The sequence below is a fragment of the Notothenia rossii genome (genome assembly GCF_949606895.1).
Source record: "Notothenia rossii genome assembly, chromosome: 4".
NCBI classification, from domain to species: domain Eukaryota; kingdom Metazoa; phylum Chordata; class Actinopteri; order Perciformes; family Nototheniidae; genus Notothenia; species Notothenia rossii.
In genome coordinates, this window is record NC_136902.1 from 79,623,897 (window position 1) to 79,641,655 (window position 17,759).

The 17,759-nt window shown below is 38.7% G+C and overlaps 2 protein-coding genes across 2 annotated transcripts; one reads left to right on the forward strand and one right to left on the reverse strand.

Moving 5' to 3' along the window:
- Window positions 1-1,619: 1,619 nt before the first annotated feature.
- aifm4 (apoptosis inducing factor mitochondria associated 4) lies at window positions 1,620-9,247 on the forward strand. The gene is made up of 19 exons (XM_079677110.1): window positions 1,620-1,759; window positions 2,836-2,926; window positions 3,028-3,137; window positions 3,237-3,346; window positions 4,462-4,506; window positions 4,606-4,687; window positions 4,877-4,989; window positions 5,098-5,184; window positions 5,261-5,352; window positions 5,488-5,618; window positions 5,810-5,925; window positions 6,024-6,095; window positions 6,296-6,359; window positions 6,464-6,540; window positions 6,750-6,867; window positions 7,032-7,130; window positions 7,257-7,332; window positions 7,419-7,523; window positions 8,430-9,247. Exons 1-19 carry the CDS (start codon window positions 1,681-1,683, stop codon window positions 8,458-8,460), a joined length of 1,698 nt encoding a protein of 565 aa, XP_079533236.1. The 5' UTR covers window positions 1,620-1,680; the 3' UTR covers window positions 8,461-9,247.
- A 220-nt stretch (window positions 9,248-9,467) lies between these two features.
- Window positions 9,468-15,589, reverse strand: LOC307036627 (arsenite methyltransferase). Its single transcript, XM_079677111.1, has 10 exons — window positions 15,264-15,589; window positions 14,432-14,565; window positions 13,787-13,937; window positions 13,571-13,707; window positions 13,388-13,457; window positions 13,222-13,303; window positions 12,987-13,118; window positions 12,763-12,905; window positions 10,113-10,235; window positions 9,468-9,870 (listed from the first exon to the last, which is right to left on the reverse strand). The coding sequence occupies exons 1-10, from the start codon at window positions 15,297-15,299 to the stop codon at window positions 9,793-9,795; spliced, it is 1,086 nt and encodes a 361-aa protein (XP_079533237.1). The 5' UTR covers window positions 15,300-15,589; the 3' UTR covers window positions 9,468-9,792.
- Between the last annotated feature and the right edge of the window lie 2,170 nt (window positions 15,590-17,759).

A 17,759-nucleotide genomic window follows, 5' to 3' on the forward strand; every position in this document is an offset into this window, starting at 1 on the left:
GCACAATTTGGTCAATTAATGTGCCACTTACTTGAACAGGGGATTTTCAAACTTTTATTTAATCAAGTACGTTGTTTTTGATTTTTTATCCTAATGGGACTTAATACAATTAAGGTAAACATAAATACATGTTAAGTTATCCTAATATATTGATTTTGGAATGGTTACTTACTGTACAGCTGCTTGTATTGTAAAGGCATTGTGGTCACAAAGTTTTTTAGAATATTTCAAATCAAGCCATAAGATACCCAGCCCTGGTGAAGACACTCCTTTCCTACAACGGGTTGGCCCTGACTGCAGCAGGGCTGGGATCAGTGATGAAGTACTCTCCAGTTTAAAAGCCTGAAATACCTGTTGATAAAGTGAACATACCAAATAAAACCTACATTTTAAGCCTTATCCTCCCTTTGATTTACTTTGATTATAATTTTCGAAATTATGTCCAAAAACACAAAATAGACTTTTTATTGGACACTGCAGCTTGCTCATAAAAAATAATGAATATAGTCAACTATTGTTTTATTTTAGCACTTTTAACTTTGAGCTTGAATAAAAAAAACAGCTACCATGGTTTCGTTACGATGTAGGCTATATTTCTTGCAGACATACCACAATGCACTACAAATTAGGATAGGACTAAGAAAGCTGTATTGAATGGAGAGCACTTGAAGGCAACATGCTTCTAACCCACCACCATTCACAAACCACCGTTTGTGGGAATAATAGTTTATTATACCTGCAAGTAAAAAATAAAAAATATATCGCAGGATATGCTACTTTAAATCAGCAGAACACCTATCATACAGAAGTATTGTATAATATCATAATGTTTGGCGGTACACCGTTCAATCTAAAGCCTGGCCATGAACGTGAATGACTCTTGAAATATTTGGTGCCACAGCGCCACCGTCCGCTTAAAGGTACATTAAATAACACTATTCCACTCAGCTGACATCATTGTCAAGTCATTCTTATGTCAGCATGTGAATGTGTGTTTGGTCATAATAAAGCCTGTAGCCTTAATATAAATGATAAGGGCCAATATTATCTGATGGTTGCGGGATTGGGATACACATTCTGTCAGGAAAAAACCTATCCTGTGCCGTACTATAACGTAGGTTAGTTCTTGTGTTGAATACAGACTGTTTATATCTCACAGAAAGATCAAACTGTTGAGATTTCTGCCTGTTTAACACACTTTGACCAACAGGAGGGTTCAGATGAAGCCTCATGAGATGAACCCTTTTGAGAGCCAATTGGCTGGAAAGCTAAAGCTTCATAACTCATAAGGCTTTATCTCACCATCACTAGTTATACGTGTCACATTATAAGTTTCATAAAGTTAAGGCCCAATCTTATATGGTTTTTCATTTACAACGCTTAGACAACATTGGCTTGGTTCCTGTCCATTTCTCTTAAAAATATGCAGTTGTCCTTAAACGTATTGTTATATGATGTACATCACTTTCATTTTTTTTTTTTAAATGTACACCAATCCAAAAACATTCTTGTGTATTAACAGTTCAAATAAAAGGGGTATAATTGTTTTCCTCTGAATTGATTTGGTATACTCTTCGGTGTGATCCCTCTCTGTTAGGGGTTTGTTGTGGGAGGAGCTCGCGGGGATCACATGACTCCGGCTAGATGTCACGCGGGCAGTTCTCCTCTGCTCGCTATTGAATGACCCACGTAACACTGCCGAGGAACAGTTTGAAGCTAATTGTATCTTCTCTCACTGGCGTCAGATCGAAGAAAACAGGTGAGTACATCTTCATGGAGGTTTCACGTTTCAGTGGTTGATGTAGTTGAATGAGGGACATAAATTAAGTGGTATGTGCAATGCTTAGTGTTATTTACGCCTTTTACATCACTTGATGTATTATGAGTTATGAGAGAGTGGAAACAGAAATCAGTCAGAATTGTGCATGCTGATGCTTTTTATTGGCATGTTAGGCAAGGCAATGCAATTTTATTTATATAGCACCTTTCAGCACGCAACAATTCAAAGTGCTTTAAAAAATAAAAACAAAATACATTTAAGAATATATACAGCATAACACATTATTAAATGGCATTTAAAAACAGGCATAAAAAAGCAAAGATAATGAAATAAATAAACACAGCAGGTACAGAATACATGAATAAAAGGCATACTGCAGTGTGAGTATGAACATGTTTGTTGTTTATCATACGTTTACTATTACTGTTTGTCTTTGTCCTTTTTGGGGATATTTATCTCCCATTCTTTCACTTTTCGGGCATTTTACAGACCAAACATGTCGTTAATGTCACTGTTTACCAAACTACCACTTTTTCTGAAAAATGCATAAAATGATGCAATATATGTTAAATACATGGTTTATACATGTAATTACTGGGGTTCCATTTCTTCTGATAACCTAATTTGGGCGTGCACATTTGCCGCGCAAACCTACCTCTTTTGGATTTGGAAATGTTGGCATGTATGAGCATGTTTAGTAAAGGGGACACATAGGCGCTGAAGAGTTTATTGAGATGACTTTACCTTCAAGGAACAATATTTCATTGTTGTTTGTTTTACTCTTTTTTTTAATGGGCCAAAATAACCATATGAATCTATGGAAGCCTCTTTATGGCACTAATGGCTCCTTCGTTGTTGTTGATCCTTATTCCTTACATATTTTCTTTGTCAGACTAAATACATATACATGTTTGAATGCCTTTGTTTTGTGGTTACTGCGCTTGTGCACATGTCAGACTACTATGCAACCTTTTGTATGAGTGGCTTATTGTCCACACCCAAAGGCAAAGCCAGGATCCTTATCTATAGTCCTGTTTTCTTAATGGATGTTGCAGGAATGAGTCACGGCCAAGAACCAGGTGAAGGAGCAGACCAGGATGTGGTGACAGGGCTGGTTTGTCAGGAGGCTGACCTCAAAGATGGACAGTAAGTCACTCGCTTTTTCTTCCTGAAAAAATATCAGTTTTTGGATATAACACCAGATTGTTCTGAACTGTTTCCCATCGTACATCTTTTGTGTTTTAAAGGATGAAGGAGGTGAAAGTGGGGGATCAGGAGGTGCTGCTGGTCCGGACTCAGGGTCAGTACAGTGCTGTTGGAAGCCGGTGCTCTCACTACAATGCTCCTCTCATCAAAGGTAAACATTCAATCCCTTTTTACCCTTAGCTGATTTATTCTTTATGAAATGTTTTGCATTGAATTTAAGAAATGACAATTGCCTGTTCCGTTGATCCAGGAGCACTGGTTGGTGACCGAGTGAGATGTCCGTTTCATGGTGCTTGCTTTAATGTCAGAACCGGAGATATCGAAGAGTATCCAGGTCTGGACTCTCTGCCCAGTTATAAGGTAAATGTGTTGGTAGGGTTTGAGCTTTATTTATACGTTTTATTAAATGAATCCAAAAGATTAAAAATATTGTCTAATTTCTGATGATTTACTTGAACATTATGTTCATGTAACTACTACAAAAAAATACCATTAACAAATATGGATATTTTAAAAACAAAGCATCTAGTCAAGGAGTGTCCAAACTTTTTCACCGAGGGCCACATGCATATAAATATACGACGGGCTGGGCCACTTATAGAGGTGAGGTATATTGCCTCATAAGTCAAGTTATAAGTCAGCAAAATCAGTCAAATGTAGGTAAATTATGCTTGTTAGTTGAATATTCTTTATGAAAACCAACAGCCTACATCTCAGCTCTCTATAGGGTTTCATTTATCTTGTTAGCAGCTCATTCCTTAAAACAGGAGCCTCAGATTGATTATAATAAGAGGAAATAGGAAGGGCATATTTCAAGCTTGTTATGTAAATAAGTCATTAGGCTTTTTTCTTATCAACTTAGATTTGTTAGAAATTGTTTTCAAATTTAATTGACTGAATGTATTTGAAACATTTGGCTTATTAACTCATGAATACTACTGTGTAATATATGTTTGCATATATATTTGAGAAGTACAATATAAGACAAGAACAAGTTTCATTTGTGGGCCATATTTCATTATACTTTTTTAACGGGCCGCATTTGGCCCCTGGGCCGTAGTTTGGACACCCCTGATCCAGCCTCTTCGCTCTGAGTAGAGAAGACACAAAGATGAGAGATTAGATGTCTCAGTTGCTCAGCAGGTCGACACCCACTGAGTATTTCCCAAACAGTGGACTGTTTGTCAGCTATTATCACACGTTGCATGCATGATTATGTATGCACATTCATGTTAAACACAATGTTGAGCACATGGTCTTTTAATGAAAATGCTGCCAGGAAAGCGGAAACATGACTTATTCCAGATTTTCTTCATCACCAGATGTTACTATTGTTTTCAATACCTGCCGATAATAATTATCCCCGACACAGGATTATGTTTTTTTAGACAAATGACCCCCACTGTGCTATGATCTACACTTGTGATAAAGAAAGTCAAGCTTTACCTAAAACTCTGTCTTTTTTTATTTCAAAGGTAAAAGTTGAGCTTGGCAAGGTGTATGTTTCCATCAACAAAAATGTAAGTAATGGCAAGTTAAATAGATATTACGAGGCTTCCTTTCCTTTTGTGTTTAAATGCGTTATTTGTAATCATCTATGGCTTTTTTCTGTCCTTTAGTCTCTGAAGTTGACGAAGAGGGTGAAGGAGATGTGCAGCATGGTGCCGGGCATCAAGCACACTATTCTGCTCATAGGAGGAGGTAAGGCATAGATGTCATAAAAACAAGTAGTGAATAATAAATACATTTTTGGGGGGCTCACAAATCATTACTAGTAGGATTGTAAAAGAGACTAGTGCTCAAGTCAATGTCTTGGTTTAGTGCTGCCATAAGCTCCTTCTCTGTAACCTCTAAAGAATTACACACTGAATAAGGATTGTGTTGCTTCAGGCCCTGCCTCCCTGGTTTGTGCTGAAACTCTACGACAGAACTGTTACCAGGGTCGAATCATTATGGTAACCAAAGACAACATGCCTCCATTTGACAAGCCCAAACTGAGTAAGGTGAGTGCTCAATCAGAGAGGAGAGGTTACGTAGATACTTCTGTCAGTTTTTGTTGACAACTTGTATCTAGTTGGGAGTTTTTAACAGAAATGGCCTTTCTCTTTCAGGCTATGAATGTGGACAGCAGCAGCATCCTCCTCCGACCGAGTGACTTCTATCAGCAGTATGGGATTGAAGTGTGGACACAGAAGGAGGTGAGAAACGTTGATTTGTTATCACCATCTAAATTGAAAACGGATTCTCTTGTTAAGAAAATGTTTTGTGTTGAAGGCGGTGTCGGTGGATACGGCTGATAAGGCGGTGAAGTTGAGCGACGGCACTTTGCAGCACTACGACCAACTCCTCATCTCAACTGGCTGTAGGTGAGAATCAACCTCCAGTTCCTCAAACAGAGGATTGTTTTTCATCCTCCAGTTGTTGTTTTGTCACACTCAGGTTTCACAATTAGCTAGACACATAAGGAAATGGTGACTTCCAAGTCTTTGTTTTGTTCACAGAGCGCGGCCGCTCGACTGTCCTGGAGGGGACCTGAAGGGTGTGACGTTACTGCAGAGATATGAAGACGCCAAAGAGATTCACAATGCCTGTCAGGGCCAGAAAGCTGTCATAATCGGAGCCTCCTTCATAGGTTACCAGATTCTGTTTCTCTTTACGTGCTTTATAACATTCAATAATTATTAACCTTGTGCACGGACAACTTTCTCGATATTAAATCTGCTATGTCAATATTTACTAGAGCAAGAGAAATCTACTTTACAACACATGGAGTCACACCAGTATTTCAGACTGCTGCTGACATGTTTTTTATTCACACAATAGGTATGGAGGTGGCGTCCTACTTATCAGATAAAGCTGCCAGCGTGGCCGTGGTTGGCCCCTCCAGATACCCGTTCGAGAAATTTCTGGGGCCAGAGATTGGCAAAATGAGTATGCAAGTAAGAAACACTAAAATAATGATGTAGTGTTGATGAATGTGATGTTACTTGCCTTAATTCAACTGAACACACTTTAAAACACAGTTTCTTCTTTTAAGATGTTGGAGGAACAAAATGTAACATTTTACATGAACGAGAGAGTCACTGAGATCCAAGGGGAGAACGGCAAGGTAACTTTACTTCTAATGAGAAGAGGCAGACATTTTGCATCTTGTAGCTAGATAGCTCAGGTGTCACTTATTACATAATCAATCATTTGGATATAATCTATTGTCAGCGATGGTGAGGTGGGAAAACAAGGCTATTTTTATTGATACAAAAGAAAAGTGTATATTCTATTGTCGATCCCCTAATGAGTATTTTCTTCCAGGTGAAGGGGGTGCTGCTGAAGAGTGGTCGAGTCCTAGAGGCGGATGTGGTGATTGTTGGAATTGGTATATTATTATTTTAAAGTGTTGGTCTAAATATGTTTTTATTAATATTTTAACATAAATCAAGTTTATGGCTATATTAAAAGTGCACACCTTTTGTTTTTCAGGTGTAATCCCAAATTCAGATTTCTTGCTGGGAAGCGAGTTGGAAGTGAATTCAGGGAAAGCTGTGATTGTTGACAAGGTAACGGTTCAGTCAAAATGTAACATTGACATAACTAACAAATCATAAACATGACTTTGAATAGCTTTAATTGCTTGTTTGGGCAAACATTACTATTTGATATTGTGTCCTGCTGAATGAGATGATTGGTTCTATACACACTGCCTGTACTGTACATGTCTATCAAAATGTCAGGCTGCTGCTTTGAACTCCTTTCTCTTTTCTAATAGTTAATGAGGACCAATATACCAGATATTTTTAGCGCTGGAGATGTTACGTCTTTCCCTCTGAGCATCCGAGGAGACCAAAGGGTCAACGTCGGTCACTGGCAAATGTCACAAGCTCAAGGTAAGAAACCAACGTTCAGATAATCACAGATTCATATTGTGCTGCAAGTTGACAATACTTTCCTGTTGAAATAGTTCTGCATTGGGCATCATTTTTATAATCCTTAATAATTTGATGCATGGTTTTTATGTTATCATGCACATATTGGTTTTTTTCACCCTCAGGAAGAGTAGCGGCCCTAAACATGCTGCAGAAACAAACCAAATGCGAGTCTGTTCCTTTCTTCTGGACTGTGTTACTTGGGAAGAGTATCCGATACACAGGTAGAGTAATTTACTGAGGAAAATATCACCCCTGCAGCATAATACTTTAATGTATATACAATATAATACATCTTCATATAAAACCCTAATACTGTCTCATTTCCCCTTTTCATTTCCTCATTCTAGGCTATGGAGAAGGCTACACAGAAATCATATTCAAAGGCAAAGTGGAAGAGAGGAAGTTCCTGGCATTTTACATCAAGTGAGCAGCTGTTGAATAGCTTCTGATGCAGCTTAATATACATTTATGCTATTTCTGCTTAACGTTTTCGATTTGTGCTTTACCAGAGACGATGAGGTGGTAGCTGCAGCCAGCTTGATGTTCGACCCCGCGGTGGCTCGTCTTGCTGAGCTGATGGCGACGGGCCACGTCTTAACAAAGGCACAGGCTCAGTGAGTGTCATCCTGCATTTACACAAACTGGATGTGTTTACATACTGTATACACATTTAATACATGAAGTCATTATGAATTCTGCAGACGCAATAATGTCATCGGAGAGTAAATGTCGTTCTTATTTTGGCCACTTGGGGGCAGCAGAACCATACTGTGAACACATCAACCTTTTAAGTTCATGTTGCAAACCTGTGAGCAAGTGTTGCTTATTTACACATCCAGCAGATATGGAGAAACGTTATCATCAATTTAGAGTCATGTTTGTGTCTACAGCTACAACAACTAGTTGATTTATCGATAAGTCGATCGACAAAAAAATAAAACTGTTTTGATCATTCATTTAATTAGTTTTCAACCTCTTAAACATGAAGATTTCCTGCTTAGTAAAACATTGAAAACTATTTTAGACTCACAGAACAAGGCATTTAAAGACATCATCTTGGAGTTCACATGATTATATAAATTGTGTTATTTTCCAGTTTGTAGAGTCAGAGCTTTTCACTGAAAATAATTGAGAAGACAAAAAATATGCATGAGAGTGAACCTAAACATATATAGTTGTATTGGCGGTTATAAAACCAAAGCAATAGGCTGAAAGGTGCTAAGACAGTCTGCAATGTTGTTGGTTGTTCAATACAAGTTGCACGTCTCATTTTCAACATAGTAATTTGATCGTCTGATAATATGTTTTTAATATATTTATAATAGCAGCCAGATATTATTCTCAGCTTGTACAGAGACTCTGGGGATGCTTAAACCTGAAGCTGAATCAGAAGTGTGTATTAAAGTCATGTAAACTATATATAGGGGTATAACATATTAGGTTACTTCATGTTCTACATATATATTACACCAAATCACAGATCAACACTTATAACCTTGATACATTTTTTTTCTTCTCAGAGCCGATGACCTGAGCTGGCTGCAGATGTAAGCAGAGGCCTGCTGTTTCCAGGAGAAACACATTGCAGCGATGCAAGATGTCGCCTTTCTCTTTCTTGTTTCCTTTCTCAATGAAACCGTGCCAAATTGGATTGATCCATTTACGGCCTCTGGGATGAAATCCAGCCAGACCTCCGCTCCTTATCAGAGCCGCAAGAAAAGCTTTTTGTACTTTGTGCAATTTGAATAATCTTGTTTTTGTGTAACGAGCTAGCATAGTTTGCTTGAGATAGAAAGGTTACCTGTTTTTATTTCAAGTTTAAATACAACTCTGCACCCAATTTTGAACTCCTTTTCAGTATAGTCAAATTAATATAATAGAAGTAGCCATATATTTTATACTATTGTATCCACAAACACCACTCTATTTGTCTGTTACAATATATTCATGAGTTAATATTTTAAGATCTAAAATACAAAAGTCCATTTAAACACTTGCTCAGCAAATGGAGATATTGATAATTAAGCCCTTTTTATTTAATTTGTTGGCAGTACCTCTGTTTAGTTGTCACTTCAATACTTGAATCAATAATACATTTTTATAGCAGAGATGTAGCTTATTGTGTATCATATAACTTGAACTTCAAAGAAAGTTAAAGCACTTTGTGTAATCTTTACTTTCATTAAAAATATATCTGAACGCTTGTGGTACATCACTAAAGCTCAGGTATTAAACAAATTTGTTGGATGTCTGTTTCATACTCATCGTGTTTTCTGTCCGGGATAATCTTCCTGAAAATGTTTTTACAATGACTATAATAAATGATTGCTTAACCTTTGCTGATTCAGTGTATTTCAATGTTCATACTCAAACCATAGCTTTTTTAATTGTGATAGAATAAAACACATGTAATCATCTTCATCTGCCTGTGCTGTTGTGAGAGTTAATGTATAATTTTATAAACCACCCACTAACAGCACGAAGGGCCACTTATCATTCCTGTCAGTTCAAGTTCATCTTTTGTGTTACACAATGACAGCAGTACAGTGGGGCACAAATACTGTCATTATGCTTTTATTGTTATTTTACTTTTTTTTGTGTACATTTACTTTGACTTTATTCAAATGGTTTAAATCATAGGGAAAGTACAAAACAATTACAAAATGTTTTTCTTTAGTATCTGGACCCATAATAATTATAATATTACTTTGACAGTGTTATCTCGTCAAACAACTAAACAATGTCATCACAACAGAAAGTAGAGGACGACTAACACATCAAATGATTACTCTTACATATTACTGATTTAAATAAGGACGGCTATTTGTTCCCCCCCCCCCCCCCCTCTGGGAGGGACTAATAAAGGTATTCTGATTCTCATCTTTATTTGCTTGTTTTGGAGCATTGTTTCACAGAGGATCCCAGTTTGTCAGCCAGCAGGAATGGGTTGAGGTGGCAGTACTGAGGAAAACATAAATAAAGTTAATGGTCACTTTTGACATGCGACTGAAAAAAATCTTCAAGCTTTCATTGCGTCGTTTCTACAAAGAGTTATTGTTTCTGTTAAACGTATGCAACCTGTGATCAATTTGATTCCTGCATATAACATGTATGTCAACGTTTCTTACTTCCAACATGCATTCAGCAATAAAACTTTCAAAATTAAAGCATTTCAGTCACAGTTTATCCAGAACATCATCTACCTGTGGTGTTGACGCTGAGCTGGACTCTGGTTGATCTGAAATCTGGATTTTGAAATCCGAAAAGAAACGAGATCTCTGGAGGATTGCTGCCATCTCACCATTTACCTCCACTGCCACATCTTTCTGCAAATTGCACAAAACAATACATTGACCTAATCTTTCCAACAACTGGATTTGTTTCTTTGAAATTAGAAAGTATGACACATATAGACCTACTTATTTTATTAATGGAAAAACTAGCCAAAGTTAAAGGTGACCTATCATGCAAAATACACTTTTGTACCTCTTTTATACATTACATTACATTACATTACATTGCATTTAGCTGACGCTTTTATCCAAAGCGACTTACAATCAGTGCATTCGACCAGGAAGATACAACCTTTAAGAAAACAGAATCATATAAGTACATCAGGTTTCATAGAGCCAAACATTTCAAGTGCTACTCAACTGGCATTTAGAAAGCCAGCCCTTTATTAGTATATAAGTGCTTTGTTAGTAATTCTATCGCTCGAAGTGGAGTCTAAAGAGATGAGTTTTCAGTTTGCGTCGGAAGATGTGTAAGCTATCTGCTGTCCTGATTTCAATGGGGAGCTCATTCCACCATTTTGGAGCCAGGATAGCAAACCCACGTGTTTTTGCTGACGGGAACTTGGGTCCCCCTCGCAGTGCGGGTGCAGCGAGCTGTTTGGCTGATGCAGAGCGGAGTGCACGTGCTGGGGTGTACGGTTTAACCATGTCCTGGATGTAGGAAGGGCCAGATCCATTCACAGCATGGTACGCAAGTACCAGTGTCTTGAAGTGGATTCTAGCAGTTACTGGAAGCCAGTGAAGGGAGCGGAGGAGCGGTGTGGTGTGGGAGAATTTGGGAAGGTTGAAGACCAGACGAGCCGCTGCATTCTGGATGAGCTGCAGAGGTCGGATGGCACATGCAGGTAGACCAGCCAGGAGGGAGTTGCAGTAGTCTAGGCGTGAGATGACGAGAGCCTGGACCAGAATCTGCGCTGATGTCTGGGTCAGCTGGGGACGTATCCTCCTGATGTTGTAAAGCGTGTATCTGCAGCAGCGGGTTGTAGCAGCGATGTTTGCAGTGAAGGACAATTTGTTATCTAGGACCACACCCAGATTCCTTGCAGTCTGAGTCGGGGAAACAACAGAGGTGCCGATGTTGATTGTTAGGTCAAGAGTGGGACAATCTTTTCCCGGAAGGAAGAGCAGTTCAGTCTTGTCAAGGTTGAGCTTGAGGTGATGAGCAGACATCCACCGAGAGATGTCTGCTAGGCAAGCAGAGATGCGTGCGACGACCTGGGTCTCTGAGCGGGGAAAGGACAGAATTAGTTGGGTGTCGTCAGCGTAGCAGTGGTATGAAAAACCATGCGGGCTAATGACAGACCCGAGCGAGTTTGTGTACAGGGAGAAGAGGAGGGGACCAAGAACCGAGCCCTGAGGGACCCCTGTAGTTAATTGACAAGGGTCGGACTCGGACCCTCTCCAAGTAACCCTGTAGGTGCGGTCGTTGAGGTATGAGGTGAGGAGGGAAAGTGCAGTGCCTGAAACTCCAAGTTCTTGGAGAGTGCGAAGGAGGATCCGATGGTTCACTGTGTCGAATGCAGCAGACAGGTCCAGAAGGATGATGACAGAGGAGAGGGAGGCTGCTTTAGCAGTGTGCAGTTCATCAGAGACAGCAAGGAGAGCAGTTTCTGTTGAGTGACCTGCCTTGAAACCAGACTGGTGCGGATCCAGAAGGTTGTTCTGATGGAGATAACAGGAGAGTTGTTTAAAGACAGCGCGTTCAAGTGTTTTAGACAGGAACGGGAGGAGAGAGACGGGCCTGTAGTTAATAACATCAGACGGATTGAGAGTGGGTTTCTTAAGGAGAGGGTTTACTCTTGCCTCCTTGAGACTGTTTGGAAAGTGACCAGAAGTTAGAGAAGTGTTGATGAAATGGGTGAGAAATGGTAGAATATCAGGAGCGATAGTCTGAAGGAGGTTTGAGGGGATAGGGTCCAGAGAACAGGTGGTAGGACGGGCAGAGGTAACGAGGGTAAGAACCTCACTTGGAGAGAGAGGGGAGAAGGAAGTCAGTGTGTGGGTGAAGGGAGGGTCTGGTGACCCAGCGGTGAGTAAAGGTGAGTCAGAAAAGGAATATGTGTCCCCGGTGTTCCAGGGAACTCACCAAGTGTCAGAAAACACAACCCTCTCTATTTTCCTCCATACCCAAATCTCTTAAAAAGGGGCTGCAACGGATCTGATACAGACTGATCCAGATTTGAACACTTCTATGACGTCACAGAAGTGGCGCTACGGCTATTGGGCCAACTCCACCAATCAGGAGGAGACAGCCACGGACATTGCCGTTCGAAAGCGCTGGAAACGCTGTAGTACTTTTGCCAGGCCTGTAGATGGTGCTGTTCTCACAGAATCAGCCCATGCAAAGACAGTGTTAAATTGAGCGAAATGAGGAATGGCTAAAATGCATGATCTGTTTGATATTTTGAAAAGTAAAAAGTATAAATATGCCTTATATAGGTATGGTCCTACACTATATTATTCAAATATAGCATGATAGGTTCACTTTAAACATTGATAAAGCGATTAAATGTTGTATAATTTTACTGTCTGGCCTTCTTATGTGGGACTTTTATTGTACCTTGAAGCAGTGCGAGGAATCAAATTCCAGCTGATCTGGGAACTCTGCCACAGTTCCTCTGTAGGTTACTGTTGCCTCAGCCAGGACCGACCCTTTGGGCAGCTTAAAGAGTCGATAAGTGCCTGAAGCATAGCTGATGTCACCTGCAAAATGAAGAGCGGGCTCTATTGTAGAGTGAAATTATCACCACATGTCATTAAAGGTTAATGTTGCTTTATTGTTACCTGCTTTTGCTTTGAGCTCACAGTTGTAGATTGCAATCTGGCTGGCTGAAACAAGGCAGGGAGTGCTGAAACCTACGCTGTGTGCCAGTGAGATTAGATCTTGCCAAAACAGAGATCCACCCATTCCCTCACCTAGGACAGGAATCAAAGGTCACAGACAGAGGACATTGTGTGTCAGGTGTGCAGGTATTCTGCTGTTAACATTGAATTCTTGATAATTATGCATTTAATTTACCCCACAGGACTGCATCTTCCTTCATGTGGTCAGGAACGACTTTGCTGGCATACATGTCACTATAGTACATTTCACCCCCCTCCTGTTAAAGTGAGTCAACAGAACCATAACAAGTACGCACCCTTTTTTTTTTACACATCAATGTTGTTGGAATATCATGACTAACCTTTAGGACATCGTAGGCCTGCTGCAGCACTGCTTTTTTATCAGAACACAAACAGAGTACACAGTTGGATCTGGATGAATTGGAAAGAAAAAAAATAGATTTGTTTAGCAACTACTCAAAGCTGTTTTATTGTAATAAACCATAAAGTCACAGACAGATCCTCAAGAAGGGCTTTAAACGTACAGCACAACATCCATTGAGTCGCTCTGTACGCCAGCTTCATTGAGCTTCTCCATGTACCCCTGGACAAAAGTGATGTTGGGCTTCTCATGGCCGAACTTCTTCTGGTGATACTCAATGTACTGACGGGACGCTGCGATCTAAAGAAATGCAATTGAATTCAATGGAAAGCACAGACATCAAGTGTCAAATGTTGTGTGAAGATGCATGTGTGATCACCAGCTCCTCCGTCATATCGAGGCCTGTCACATGTCCACTCGGCCCGACCAGTTTACTGAAGGCGTAGCAGTCTCTGCCGGAGCCACTGCCGAGGTCCAGGACTCTGCAGCCCTCAAGCTTCGCTGGAAAGGGAAGGCCACAACCGAAGAATCTGGAGAAACATTGTTGTTGATGGCAAGAACTACAAAATCCATGTGCAATGATGGGAAGATGCTATAGAGATATGTGTGTGATGTAAAGGATGACAAAAGACTATGAATGACCAGAAAGAAAGAGTTTCACTCTTCTGGATGTAACATAACAACCTTCCTAACCCTAACAACTAAATTGAAGCCAATCAGGATTACATTTTAGTGATGTGTGAATCACAGTGGCAAAGGGTGATATTTTTTCTGCAACATGCTTTCTAATGTGTTTTTAGAGAGGTTCAATAAGAAATGTGTGAGTGAGCAGTGTATGTTTGATTTGTAGCCTGTCTGTGTTTTGTCCTCATGTCGTCACTGTGTAATCTAGTGCTGTTACAAAACTGTTAGTTCCTGTTAGTGGGCCGAAAATATTTTAAGATTTTACTCGTGTGTGTGTGTGTGTTGTTTGGTATTCCGTTTTTTTCTGAAAATACAGACGATACAAAATTGCACATCATACCTTTTGGTCACCTCGGGATGAACCAGGCTCAGGGCATCAGTGACACTCCTTGGCACCGGGCGACAGGACAAACTGCAGGAGGTTGCGCTTGTTTGCAAATCACAAGAGGACTCCAGTCGACTGCCATAGTACTTCTGCACACATAGAATGGTCAGCTTGCGGTAAACAACTTAACAACTGCTTTACCATTTGAATACATTATTTTACAGAAATGCTTCCAAATCAGGTACTTGTACCAGGGGGGCACTTACACAGTTACTAGGTACATATATAATGATGAATGTAAATATAATAATGCTCACTTTTATTCATTTTTTTATTTCCTAAGAAAATAAATAATACATATGTCCATGAGTCAGCTACAACTAAACACTATTACAATTGAGAGTGAGTGAAAAATCTAAACAGTTGGGTAAAAATGTAATAAATAAACTAAATATATATACATACAAATAACTAAAATAAATTAATTGCTGAAAAACAAAATCTCTCATTTCTGCCACAAAAAAAATGCAAACTTGACCAAACCAAGCTTATTGATAGTTTGAGAGTCATATGCATAGTTAATGACATATTCCTTTGTAACCTGACGGGCAGTTTTGTATGTTGGGTGCCAAAAAAGATTGGGAAACCTCACTACCATTACTTTGAAATGTATTGCATACAGAGATAACATAATCACATTCATACATTGATTTAAGGAAGGTCAATATTTTGAACATGAGGCAAATGTTCATTGAGGTGTCAATGAAACACGACTGAACGACCAGGCCGTTATGTAATGTCAGAACAAATTGAACTTTGCACTGAAGTCTGAAACAAACTAAAATACCTTCACGTTTTCCCTCACGTCCTCAAAAGCCGACATTATGTCCGACAGCAGTACCAAACATAAAGAAGTAGGTGTAGTCTTTGTGAAAAACAATCGCTATGTTGTATGTGGTCTAGCCTTTGACTGTTTTAAGTGCTTCAGACCTGCCCCCATTCCAATGAGGCTACACTCTTCCTGTTATTATTTCACAATAAAAGTGGACTAACAAAACTGCGGTGAATTTGGTTTTAGGTTAGATATTCGACGGACATTCGCGGAACCGCCAGAAGCGTCAGTTTCCCGGACCCGCCAACAGCATCAGTTTAACGGGGAGATCTTCTCCGCGAAACGAGGCTTTCACTTAGGGACCATCAACAAATGATTTTTACAATTGCACAAGAAAAATGTTCTTTTTAATAAATCGACAGCTTCTCGTTCATGATGGGAATGTGAAGCAAATTCACTCCAGAGCATACATTTATTGAACACACATTTTAATACTTTAAATACGTTTAATTAATATTTTGATGGAAACATTTGCTTATTTCTTCAATAACTTCCAGGTCATGTGACCTAATCACTCAAAATCAATGTTGCGTCAAAGAACTACACTGGCTGAATAGGATACACCTCTTTTTATTGCATTTTAATACTTAAAATATTTTTATATTAATATTTTAATGCGAAAATGAGCTTATTTCTTCAATACCTTCCAGGTCATGTGACCGATTCACTCAAAATCAATGTTGGGTCAAAGAACTACACCGGCTGAATAGGACACACCTCTTTTTATTCCATTTTAACCCTCTAAATATTTTATATTAATATTTTGATGGAAAAATGAGCTTATTTCTTCAATACCTTCCTGGTCATGTGACCGATTCACTCAAAATCAATGTTGGGTCAAAGAACTACACTGGCTGAATAGGACACACCTCTTTTTATTGCATTTAATAGTTAAATAATTTTTATATTAATATTTTGATGCAAAAATTAGCTTATTTCTTCAATACCTTCCTGGTCATGTGACCGATTCACTCAAAATCAATGTTGGGTCAAAGAACTACACCGGCTGAATAGGACACACCTCTTTTTATTCCATTTTAACCCTCTAAATATTTTTTATTAATATTTTGATGGAAAAATGAGCTTATTTCTTCAATACCTTCCAGGTCATGTGACCGATTCACTCAAAAATCAATGTTGGGTCAAATAACTACACTGGCTGAATAGGACACACCTCTTTTTATTGCATTTAATAGTTAAATAATTGTTATATTAATATTTTGATGCAAAAATGAGCTTATTTCTTCAATACCTTCCTGGTCATGTGACCGATTCACTCAAAATCAATGTTGGGTCAAAGAACTACACTGGCTGAATAGGACACACCTCTTTTTGTTGCATTTCAATTGTTAAATCATTTGTATATTCATATTTTGATGCAAAAATGAGCTTATTTCTTCAATACCTTCCTGGTCATGTGACCTAATCACGAGTGAATCGGTCACATGACCTGGAAGGTATTGAAGAAATAAGCTCATTTTTCAATCAAACATATTATTATAAAAATATTTAGAGCGTTAAAATGCAATAAAAAGAGGTGTGTCCTATTCAGCCAGTATGTTCTTTGACCCAACATTGATTTTGAGTGGTTAGGTCACATGACCTGGAAGGTATTGAAGAAATAAGCTCATTTTTCAATCAAAAATATTAATATAAAATATTTTAAGTATTAAAATGCAATAAAAAGAGGTGTATCCTATACAGCCAGTGTAGTTATTTGACCCAGCATTTATTTTTGAGTGATTTGCTTCACATTCACTCGATCGGGAAGCTGTCGATTTAATAAAAAGAAAAATGTTCTTTTGTAATTGAAAAGGTCACATGACCTGGAAGGTATTGAAGAAATAAGCTCATTTTTCAATCAAAAATATTAATATAAAATATTTTAAGTATTAAAATGCAATAAAAAGAGGTGTGTCCTATTCAGCCAGTGTAGTTCTTTGACCCAACATTGATTTTGAGTGGTTAGGTCACATGACCTGGAAGGTATTGAAGAAATAAGCTAATTTTTCAATCAAAAATATTATTATAAAAATATTTAGAGCGTTAAAATGCAATAAAAAGAGGTGTGTCCTATTCAGCCAGTGTAGTTCTTTGGCCCAACATTGATTTTGAGTGGTTAGGTCACATGACCTGGAAGGTATTGAAGAAATAAGCTCATTTTTCAATCAAAAATATTAATATAAAAATATATAGAGGGTTAAAATGCAATAAAAAGAGGTGTATCCTATACAGCCAGTGTAGTTATTTGACCCAGCATTTATTTTTGAGTGATTTCATTTGTTGATGGTCCCTAAGTGAAAGCCTCGTTTCGCGGAGAAGATCTCCCTGGGGAAACTGATGCTGCTGGTGGGTTCGCGAATGTCCGTCGAATATCCAACCTAAAACCAAATTCACCGCGGTATTACCAAAAAGCAAACCAAATATTTTAATATCTACAATAAAAGCAAC